Source organism: Lagenorhynchus albirostris, chromosome 6 (genome assembly GCF_949774975.1).
Source record: "Lagenorhynchus albirostris chromosome 6, mLagAlb1.1, whole genome shotgun sequence".
Taxonomy (NCBI): Eukaryota; Metazoa; Chordata; class Mammalia; order Artiodactyla; family Delphinidae; genus Lagenorhynchus; species Lagenorhynchus albirostris.
Window position 1 is genome coordinate 109,292,724 of NC_083100.1, and position 12,221 is coordinate 109,304,944.

General features: G+C 43.0%; 1 protein-coding gene across 1 annotated transcript in view; it reads right to left on the reverse strand.

The window, feature by feature from the left end:
- CLASP1 (cytoplasmic linker associated protein 1) overlaps positions 1-12,221 on the reverse strand; it is a 269,026-nt gene that overhangs the window by 58,542 nt on the left and 198,263 nt on the right. The window contains exons 24-28 of the mRNA XM_060153037.1: positions 11,643-11,746; positions 9,572-9,595; positions 8,082-8,326; positions 6,234-6,297; positions 3,481-3,644 (exon numbers count right to left, since the gene is read on the reverse strand). Coding sequence (XP_060009020.1) covers positions 3,481-3,644; positions 6,234-6,297; positions 8,082-8,326; positions 9,572-9,595; positions 11,643-11,746 — 601 coding nt within the window. The remainder of the gene's footprint in view (positions 1-3,480; positions 3,645-6,233; positions 6,298-8,081; positions 8,327-9,571; positions 9,596-11,642; positions 11,747-12,221) is intronic.

Genomic DNA, 12,221 nt, shown 5'->3' on the forward strand with positions numbered 1-12,221 from the left:
AAAGCCACAATTACTAGCATGAGTTTACAATTGCCTGAAGGAGCCCTTGTGCCTAATGCAGAGGTCCCTTCCATGCTAACAGGAAAGATAATGCAACGCAAAGATCTATTCCAATTGAGGCTGAGTGACTGCATCACTTTCTTTTAGACTCCCTCAGAGACGATTCTCAGTGTACGTAAGGATAGTAGAAAGAAAAGGGACGCAGGTTCAAATCTTTCAGATTACAGAACTGATTTGAAATTTAAATGAAATAATACAAGAAAAACATAAAGTGTGTGGCACATACTGTTACTAGTAGTACCACCATCATAATTACTAATAAAAAGTAAACCTGACCAACAGCACATCCTTTTCTCCCACATCTATTTGTATCCAGGAAGCTCTGAGGACCACCTCTGGAAGCAAAGCGCATCTTAGTATATATGATTTAAGTGACTCATACTGGCCACACATCAAGAAACAAACCACACACAGAACACCTCTCCTCTCTTCTACAGCAAAGGGAGGATGGAGAACACATCTGAGTAATGGGTGTATTTAAGCTGGAGCTGCGCCCTGCTGTTGAGCGCAGCCAAAGGAAAGGAAACTGAGGCAGATTCACAATCAGTTCTATCACCTGAGGAACAGCTCTCAGCCACCACTGAGACGCCCTCGGTACTCACAATCCTAGATAAGCTGAAGGAGCTAAACATCCCAGCTGCCGAGAAAAAGGGACATATGCTTTGGGGACCTAGGCCAGGGAATTCCCCAGAAGAGGGCTCTTAAAGGAATGAGGCATCCAGGAAAACTAACAGGAGGGCACAGTTATTTCCCTTAATCACCAAAGATCAGAAATATAATCGTAATATTTCCATCATCCCTAAAAATCTGAAATGGATCTTCTGTCATTCATAAATTCACCTAAATTAAGGAAGCAATCTACAGGCTAAAGACTGGCTTACAAATGTTTTCCTTGGCTTTCACAGTGTCATTTAAAAAAATATATATCTTGGAATATCTTGCCTTAGTCCACATTTCTGACCTTTCTTGAAAAGCCTGGACCACTGGGCCCACATCCCCTGTGACCACAACTCACCACAGCTCCCCAGCCTCTGGCGTAACAGCCCTGCTGTTTACATCGCTCGTGTATCATCAGCTGCGTCAGCTCAGCCTCTCTAGTCAACCTCTGGCCAAACTGTGAGGAATCCACTGGTGTAGAGGACTGTCCCCCAACTGCACTACACTTAGTCACCCACGGGAGGGATGGTGCCTGAAAGCCTTACTGCAAATACAGTACATTACAGTGAGTTCACTGAAAATCTGAAGGGAAATCTACTTGGATAATAAAATTCTATAGCAGCACAAATTACACAGATCTCCAGGGTCGGGGACCAAAAGAACAGCTGGCATCACAGTGTAGAGGAACAAATGTAGGCTTGGCAGCCAGAGACATCTAACAGATGCAAGCGCGGGAGACGATGACGGGGCAGTGTGATGCCCTCCACACTCTCCCGCAGGCCACACAACAGAGTGACAGCCGGCTCTCCTGGATGCTGGCTCCCGGGCTGCCACGCGCAGGAAGTGGGGCTCCGGGTGTGTCAAGGTGCTCTCTGTTTCCTAATTCTATAATGAAATGAGAACGGTCCTTCCATTTTGACAATTCTATGATACCTACTCATATCCCAGTTTGCAGTAACGGGTCATATAAAAGTTACTATGCTGCTGATGATTTTCTGAGTGACCTGGAGACATCTGTTTATTCTTTTAAAAATTCAGCAATCTGACACATTCCCCTCCGTCATCCACCAAATCACAACCAAGACATTACTGCGAACCATCTTCTGAGATCATTCAATTTCTATCACTCGTGTGTCGAGGATTTACTATTGCACAGGCAAAGGTCAGAAGTTTGTTTCCAAACAATAATGGCACAGAGTCAGTTTTTTTACACTTTTTCTGAGTCTCAGTAGCTTTTCTTTTCTCATAAAGGCCAGATGGGCTACAAATATTGTAAGTGTGTTATCATCTCTAGCCAATGAACTGTTAATAGAAACTATTCCTGGATGAACAGGAACCCTATACCGCACATGAACAGAAATATTCCTAGTGTGCCTTACAAGAGGTTGAAGTCGTAAAAATACTAAGGTCTTCAGAAGGATGCTCATAAATATTCTAAAGTGTTTTTTAAAGAGAAGAGAACCAATTTTCAATGTTTTTTTTTTCTTTTTTTTACATTTGTCTTAGGCATTCACAAAAATAATGTCAACTCAAGGAAGACATGGGCATTTCATCTCATGGATTGTTGGAATATCTCAACGTATATGTTAATAAGAGAATGTGGGAATTAAGTAAGAAAGTAGATATTCAACTGGGTGACAAAAGCCACACGTAACAAAATGACAAGAAACCACCTACAAAGACTCTCTTAGTATCAAAATGGTCTAGTGCCCCCGCCCCCCCAGTAGACATTTTCCCAAAGAGGACATACAAATGGCCAACAAGTACATGAAAAGGTGCTCAACATCACTAATTATTAGAAAAATGCCAATAAAAACTACAGTGAGGTATCACCTCACACCTGTTAGAATGGCCATCATCAAAAAGACAAGAGATAACAAATGCTGGTGGGAATGAAAATTGGTGCAGCCGCTATGGAAAACGGTATGGAGGTTCCACAAAAAAATTAGAACTAGCGAATTCCCTGGTGGCCTATCGGTTAGGACGCAGCACTTTCACTGCTGTGGCCCACGTTCAACCCCTGGTCAGGGAACTGAGATCCCGCAAGCCACGTGGCGCAGCCCAAAAAAAAAGAAAAAAAGAAAAAAAAATAGAACTACCATATGAGCCAGCAACCCCACTGCTAGGTATATATCCAAAGAAAATGAAATCAGTATCTCAAAGAGATATCCGACCCCACGTTCACTGCAGCAAGTGAAGCCCATATTCACAACAGCCAAGACATGGAAACAACCTAAGTGTGTTGATGGATGAACGGATAAAGAAAATGTGGTGTAATATAAATGGAATATTATTCAGTCATAAAAGAGAAGGAAATCATGCCACTTGCGACAACATGGATGAAACTTGAGGGCATCGTGCTAAGTGAAACAAGCCAGATAGAGAAAGACAAATACTACATATCACTTATATGTGGAATCTTAAAAAAAAAAAAAGTCAAACCCATGGAAACAAAGAGTAGAATGGTGGTTGCCAGAGCCTAGTGGGGTGAGGGAAATGGGGAGATGTTGGTCAAAGGGTACAAACTTCCCGTTACAGTTATAACACTTGCCAAGAGAACATATCTTGACTGCTTTTACCACATAAGCAACAAAAAATGGTAATTATGTGAGGTGAAGGATGTGTTAACTGACACTGCAGTAATCATTTAGCAATACATACATGTATCAAATGCTCACATTATACACTTAAAACTTACACAATGTTGCATGTCAGTTTTACCTCAAAAGGTGGGAAAAAACACTCTTGCCCCCAAACACTTGCCTTGTGACATCGAGAGCCTTCTGAACTTTCGCTTGCACAGATCCAAGCAAATCTGCTCCCATTTTCTTAAGCAATTGTGTGAGAAGAACAAAAAGCCAGTCTTGCAAGTCATCCTTATGAATTATTATAAAATCCACAAGAGTCTCCAAAAACATACTGAAAACCTAGACACAAATGGAAACCAAGTATTTCACATATTTAATTCATGATTTCCTCCCAAGTCTCCAACATGATAAAAATGCCCGTCTTGGCTTTGTCCAGAATCATAACTGGGGTTGACACTGTCCACAACTGGACATGGCATAGGAGGCAAACGCAGTAACAAGAACAGAAAAAGGAAAAGGGGTCGGAACTTACTCTCTGGTGTGAATTCCACCGCAAACCAGGCCATGCAACGAAACAGAGTCCGTGTTAGTCCACAGTGAAGTCATACAAGTTTCATGCAGTTTCTTAAAAGGCCTGAAAAGGCTACAAACTGACGAAATAACTCTCCCCTCCCTCTACATGCCTTTAAAATTCAGTACAGAGAGAAATTAACTTTGCTGAAAATATGAGTCTAATCCTGGAGGTCTTTCCTTCCTTTCCTTTCCTTTTTCCTTTCCTTCCTTCCTTCCTTCCTTCCTCCCTCTCTCCCTCTCTCTCTCCTTTCTCTCTCCCTCTTTTTCTTTAAAAAGCCTTTTAACCATCATAATTCTATACTATTACTGCTCATCACCTGGCATTCAACAAAAACTATTACAGGATGAGGGGAAAAAAAACTTGCATATGTATTGCTTTTCATTTCAGTCACCTATTTTGATGTATGCCCTGTCAGATATTATAAAGTATTATCTTTATGAAAAGATATTACAAGAGCCATACCAATCTTTATAAAAGATTATGGCTTGGGATAAAAGACACCGACAGTTGACATAATCCTCACGCTGCTGTGTGATCACCACTGCTCCCTACGGTGAGACAGAGCTCACGGTGGATCACCCCTGAACCAGTCTCAGAGAGGTTAGCGGTGGCACTGTGCACCCTACTTGGTAAATGAGTTCTGCTCTCCTGGGACAACCCGGCTATCGCAGACCTACTCAGTTCTAGCTCAGCAACTATTAACCACCAGGGGTCTCCCGTGAGACAGCTCAGAAAGAAGTCAATGAGCCCCAGCTGTGGGATTCCTGGCTTAGCACAAAGGCAGCTAGCAAATATTTACTAAACTGAGACCTGCAAACTCACTGTACAAGAGCCTTCTGATGGAAACAAATTTCCTTCTTTATCCTCACATTCTGGTTCTGAATCAGCAATCTAGAGGTGACAGGTAATAGAAATTTCATCAATGTCCAAATCCATCTAATATCCCTGATGCTATACATCTTATGAATCTTATGCTTATGCTTTAAATCTTACTGCTTTTAATACTATCTTAGAGAAAATCTTGATAATTATATCTTCGGATATCTACCTGGCCCTTAAACTCAATGTTTGTGAATGTCAACCTTGCTGTGAGGGTCATAACAGGAATTTTAAGACATGCTTTAAGACCAATATTGAGGAGAACTGTTGCCCCCGCCCCAAAAAGGAGCACCCCTGCATTCATTCTCCTATGCTCCCGTGAGCATTTCAAGAGGCAGGGAGGGGTCCTGTGTTGTTTTCTGTACCCCTAGCCCAGAGTGGGTGCTCAGTAAATGCTGAATGACTGCACGGATGGATGGATGATTGACACTTCACGGACAATTCCTGTGAGGACGAAAGTGTAGGAAAAGAAGGGGGATCACAGTAACTGGCTAGACTTTCTGGCCACCACAGATTTCTTCCTCCCAGGAGGATTTATTTAGAAGAGGCCATTTTTACTAGGAAAATGATAGTGTAAGACAGTTAAGTCTTGCACATCAAGCATTTAAGATTTGCTGGTGCTGATTTCTGGTTCCCTCAATTTCTACTTTAGTTTCTGTCCTTTACCCTTTAACTTTCCCGATATCTTCATTCCTCTGTTTTTTCTTTCTCTAAAACCATCGAACAGCAACAGGCTGCCAAGCCTTCCTCCCAAAAAATGGTATTTATTTACAATCTAAACTCCAAGTGAACTTTTGTCAAGGGTCCCGCTCTCAGCTCCACTCCTAGAAAGGGCCTGTCCCTCACTCCTGGGTGCTCTCCCCTCAGCAGGGAGTCCTTGTCAAAAGGCAGTCCTCCTCCGGTCCCCAGGAGGTGTAGGCACCAGCTAAGTGACCACCATCCAGCAAATTCTTAGAGGCGGCAATTCTATTGGTGTCTGGAGAAATACTTAATGTGGTTCTTCAGTAAATCCATTTTATAAATGCTTCCATTTGTCTATCTTGTCCCATATAGACAAATTCTACATGGGTACCCCCAAAAAATAAAAAATTACATAACTTGATTATTTTCTTCACTACTGTAACTTTTTTCAGGAAGGCATTATATTATAACACACTGTTACATCCTAGCACCCAGCCCACCATTTGGCTAAGTATGCGAAAATATTTGCTGAATAAGTAAAAGACTACATCTCATTCTCTCCACGGTAACCCTTACTTGAAACACACTTTATTTAACTTGATGTCGTATGGACATTGGAAGTTTCTAAGAATTCTGTTTTCAGAAGCCATAACAAACTATTGCTGAAATTGGGGTTCAGTCTGTAAGGTCTACACTGTGCTGCGGGGCTGGTATCCCACTCTGAAGTCGTGTATTATGCGGCCCACACAGACATGCAGAGAGGAACACAAGTGGGCAGGTTCCCCAGACCTTACCTTGCTGTGAGGGTCAGCAAACATTCGGGTGAAAATCTCACACAATCTTTTCAACTCCACCCGACTAGAGGAAACAAAATAGAAATAAATAAATTTAATATTTAATAAGCCAGTACTGAAATTAGTTACAGCTTCTCAAAATCCTTTTATTTCATTCCACTACATAAGCTTTATATAATTTTTATATAACAAAGTCCTTTCTTCACAAATCAATTATCTAAATTTTAACTTATGATGGAACTGCACAGGAATAAAAAAATCACGATCGTCTTGCTCTCATTCTAAAATGAAACTGAATCTCAGAGCGTGATCACCTGAGTTCACACCTCTGGGCGTGGCAAAGCCATGAGCCACATCCCGCTCACCTCGTTGCAGGTGTGTTTCCACCACCACAAATGAAAGGCAATGGGATCAACTAGGAAAAGCATGTGCTTCGGGGTCAGACAGACCTGGATTTTAATCTCAGTTCTGCTAGAGCCAAAGTACTCTGATATCTTTGTATCCATTTCAGTGAACTGCTAAAAGGATTAAAGAACACACCCTACCTGCAACCGTGCCTGAGACAAAGCAAACGCGCATTTCATGTCGGTGCCCCCCGTGACTTTTCTTACCCTGAACTGTACTACTGAATCCCATTTCTGCTTCGAGGTTTCATTAGAAAGACTCACCTTCTTCCCCAAATCATCCCTCTCAGGTTGGGTGATCCTTTAACATTGCTAACAATGAAATCTAGATCAGACCAACGCTAATCAACAGATTTCCAGAGATTATTCAATGGATACTTGGTGAACACTAAGAATCAAGAAACTGGGGCCACGAGCATTGAGCAGATTCTGGACGAATGATGACAGCAAATCCTTTTTTCTGTTTTTTGACAGGTCACTAGAGCACCAGAGAGAACCTGCACTTCAGAGCGCATGCGGTGAAACTTCTCCTGACGCATGCACAGAAGAGAACAAGGGGGGCCAGGTGGTGGGGAGGGAAGGCGGCAGGAAGGAATAAGGCAGGGGCCAGACTGACTGGACAGCTGTGCTTGAAGCCCAGTGATTCGTCAGTCAATGCTCCCATGGCTTTGCGGAGCCATCCATGACCACAGACATTTATCCAGTCTCACCATACAGCTTTAAAAAAGTTACCCGAAGAACATAGTGTAGTTCAAACATCTCTGTAATTTTGAGATTCATCTTATAAGCAATGACCTATTAGTACTGTCATGGTTCAATAAGCAGCATTTCTTCTCAGATATAAAATAATGGTGTGTCAGTGGTGCCTTAGATTTGAGGAAATTTGGTCTAAACACATATTTTTGGTATATGTAATACACGCTCATTTTAGAAAATTTATGAAATATAGAAACAAAGAAAAAAGCAAAAATAATCAATTCTAAAGCTGAAGAGTGCTTCAGAGTACCCTACTTGAGTACCTCTCTACTCTGCATATTTATAAACTATACCTACGCCTATGTGTATCAAAACACTTTAGACTGAGGCTGGTATCATTTTACCCGTGACTCTAAAGGGTAATAAACCGTCCCAACCTGCAGACCTGTTTTACTTTTGACCTAAATTGCAAACTGTACCGAGATTTCTCAAATAACACCTAAGAGACAAGTGTAAGCCACAGGGAACCAAATGCTTTCTAAACCTAATCAGTTACAAAGTGTGTGCCGGATATTTCAAATTCTCCGGAAGGCAAGGACCACGACTTAGCCCTCCCAGCACCTTTAGTGCCTGCCCCAGCGGCTGGAATTCCGTTAAGAACTCCCGAGATGACGGGAGCCCGGGTAAGGCCCCGGGAGGGCAACACGGGACTCAGCCTGAGCTCACAAGCCTGGCCTCCTGCCCTCACCTCAGTGTTCTCTGGCTCTTCAGCAGGTTCTGCAGGCCCAGGAGCCCCTCCTTCCGCTCGGACCAGTTGGAGCTGGCGCAGTGGTTGAGCACCTCGGCCACATCCTCGGTCTGGCGCAGGTAGTGGGGGATGCCCCCGTTCCGGGAGCTGTACGAGCGCTCGGAGCACACGCTGGACGCGTCGCTGTTGGCGTCGTCGTCGGAATACATCCCGTACGGCTCATACCTCCTCCTCACGGGCTTCTTCTGCCAGATCCAAGGACGGGTCGGGGGAGACATGGACAGGTGACGTGAGTCTCACCAGACAAAACCAACGACAGAGAGCTAAACGTAGACACACACAGGCGCATGCACCGCCCTTTCCCTGCGCTTACAGATGAGGGGAGTAAAAACAGAAAAGCAGACGTAGGGTGAGTAACAAGCAGAGCAGCCCACAGCAGAGAGGAAAGAGCACGATCTCTAGCGCGGTGCGTGGCCTTCTCAGTGAGACAGACTGGCTGTGTGACTTCAGAAAGCCTCCTCATCTGTCTGCTTCAGTTTCCCCATCTTTGAGATGACAACGATTATCCTTCTCACAGGCTTGTTGTCAGGATTAAGTGGAATTATATGTTAAACAGCCCGGCTCGGCACCTGACGCACTGTTAAGTGTGAGCGCCCACCAGCCCCTTCCCAATCAAAAGCAATCTATCTTGAGCATGGTCTGTGAGTAAATTTGTTTGAATAGTCATGCTTCCTTAAGAACGTCTGACACTGCAATGTCAGTGGCAGAGTGTCCTACATAAAAGGATTCCTAAATGATCTAAACCATTTTTATTAAGGACTTAAAGTTTTACCACACTAATAGGCCTTCTGTAGACTAGAATACCCATGTCATTCATTCCTCTTACCTCTGAATATAAAACTGTAAGTTAAATCCCTACATAATTTAGCAACAGCTACATAAAATAGATAAAACTTATAAAATACGGTTTGTCCAAGAGAAAAACAAATAGCTACTGGCTTAAACTGTACTGATGTAATTTTCTAGGAATGTGACTTGTACGCCGGGACAGCTCTGCCTTCCACCTACTGTCCCAGCATAATTATTAACAGCACCCTCTCTCACTCTCAAAAGTATCCTTGGTAGGATGATAATTATATGGTCATCTCACTTACCCATCAACTAGATTCCTAAGATAAGCAAAATGTTGAATGTATCCATTCATGAATCAATAACGACATAAGAGGAGACACAAACTAGGTTAATAACTAAAATGAAACGCTAGTAGGAAAAGGGGCAGAGCTTGATATCGAAAACACTGAGGCAAATGTGAGAGATGACCAGTTCCATCACTAGCAACAGCATCACTAGTTTCCACAAAATCACAATTCAGAACAGAATTTCTACACTATGCTACTTTTTTTGTTGTTTTTACCAGCTCCTAAAGGAAATATACTCAACAGAAAAAAAAGAAAAAAAAAAACATAAAACAAAAGTTAAAGCACTGGTACCTTGCTCCTGGAGTCTCCTAACAGCTGTAGGCAGGAAAATATTGAAGGATGGGGAAAAAGCATAGAGAATTATGTCAGAAGCATATGTGGGGATCGTTCTTGCAACAAAAGTGTACAGCAGAACATATCTTAGCAAACCAAAAATACAGGTTAGCAAGCGATTCGTGTCAAGCGAATAACAAAGAATGCTTTCACAATGGCATTTCCTAACCCTCCTACACCTCTTATGAGAACTTCCGGTATCTGCTGGAATTCTTTGCTGAAACTCTCCACATAGCACTGAGGTATATCCCTAATGTCGCTATTAACTCTGTCGCCTGCTCCTAGGACAGATGCTGCCCCGGGACTTCTTTTCTGCGAGCAAGGACTGTGTACCATCCCGGCGCTATCTCTTCTGGAGCAGGTCACTTGGAAAGACCAAGCAGTTTGGACAAAACGTAGTAGTGAGGGCAGCGGGGGTGTACGGGGAGCCGGAGGTCAGAGAAGAGCCCAAGTCAGGTGAAGGCAAAGCCCAGACTCTCCAGTCCTGCTCTGCCCCCTGGCACTCTGGGCACTGTACCCCTCCCCCCCCCCCACCGAAGTGCTGTCTCACCGAGCGAGGGCTTTGCGCATCCATCACTTCTTACCCCTCTGGCCCCCACTTCTTCAAGTCCCGAAATAAGTAAGAAACAGATTCCAAATGCTGCAACTTGGAAGGAAGAACCGCTTCACAGAATTGTGCGCCACCTCGTGACTCTTAAGTTAAAGTCCTGCTTAAAGCAATTATCCTGAACTCCAGTTATCTGCCAGAAAAAGCCCTCCTGCACACAAGGCTGATGAACAGAGCTGGCCGGGCAGCCCTCACCATGAAACCATGAGGAGAGCGGAAAACTGCTTGCTCACAGATGCTTGCCAGAGAAATCTGGCTGAGCAGGAATAAATGAGGGAGGGCCAGGAGGGATGAGAGTTGGAATCACTGTGGCCACACGCTATAAAGTTTTGACTGGATGAAACACGGCTGGATTTAAAACCTCAGGGTCTGATCCTATAGCCACACACTAGAAAGTTTGGATCGGATGAAACACGGCTGGATTTAAAACCTCGGAGGTCTGATCACTGTGGCCATACACTAGAAAGTTTTGATCGGATGAAACACAGCTGGATTTAAAACCTCAGGGGTCTGATCACTGTGGCCACACGCTATAAAGTTTTGATTGGATGAAACAGGGCTTGATTTAAAACCTCAGGGTCTGAAAGCGGGGTTATTACCTTTGTTCATTAGAAGAGAACAAGTCTTAAAACAGTACAAGCAAGACCAGAGATCGGGAAGTTCTAAAGAATGTCTATTTTAAATGCTGAGCACATAAACCAGAAAGTACAACAGGCTGTGTTACTACCAGCTGCAATGCATCTTTAAAAGACCATTTGACCACAAGCTGATTCTACTTAGGAATTCTTTGCTATAACCACAAGTTTAAGGACTTCTAATCACTTTACGTTGCTTTTTTAGATATTACATTGTAACAGTGCAAAAACATACTTCACTAGTGCTTCACATCCTCAGAGTTGACCTCAAAATCTGGGAAAGTTTCCGTAAATAATGACTTAAGGACTCATTTAAACAAACAAACATAAAATCATATGGAACAACTAGTGAGGGAAATGGAATAAACGCAAGATTTTCAAACCACAAACGCTATGACCTACTGTTATACAATGATATGCTTAGGCTATGCCATCAAAGCCTGTAAAGCAACAGAAGCAATAGAAGGGAATAAAGGAAATGCTGAAAAAAAAAAAAAGATAAAAAAGGAAAAGAAGCAGCCCAATGACATCAGAGAAGCCTGATGTCATCACAACTTCACTGATACTGCGGAGCACAGAAGACATACTTGATGCTACTGTGTCTTGTAAGGCCAGTTTTCACTTACGTACAGAGTTCACAGTTTAAGAAGAAAAGCATAATAATATAAATTTACACAGTTTAAAGAGTGTCATGATTTAGTGACCTGGTTTGGAGACTACTTCCTGTTAAGACAGAAAAACGCAGGTGAGTAATTCAAAGAGACTCCACACACGTCGTGCCTCTTACCAAAGCATCAGCAACAGCAGCTTCCAGATCTGCACTGGTGCTCAGAACCCGCATGGCATTCACAGAGCCAGGTATTCTTCCTGCCTGGCCGAGCCCAAACCGGTCTAGTTAAAAAACAAAAGCAAAAGATGTGTCACTTTAATTCACGTGTTTTCACTTCTTTGCGACGGCTCCTGCCTCGTCCCACTTACTGGACAGAGGACGGAAGCATCTCTCGTCAATTTTCACTGCACCTGACTTGTAGTTTCAACTACACCTGACCTGCTTATTATCAGTGGCAGAGGTTCACCCTGTTCACATTTAATACGATCGTGCCAAAAACATCCTGACAACTGAAACGGTTCTTTAATGACAGTCTATTTTTGAAAAGTGTTGAGACACGGGGGGGACCTTATTATAGAAGGTGGCTGGGCCATGAGGGTGGTCTTTTCATGTATACAGCATTCTCTCTAAAGGCTAGCGGCCCTGACATTTGGTCAAACTGATTAGAAAGCTTCATGGTTTGATCAATGAATTCTAACGCAATGTGTAATAAAAAGTTAAAATTTGAAACAAATGTATTAAATTGATCTCTGTGCA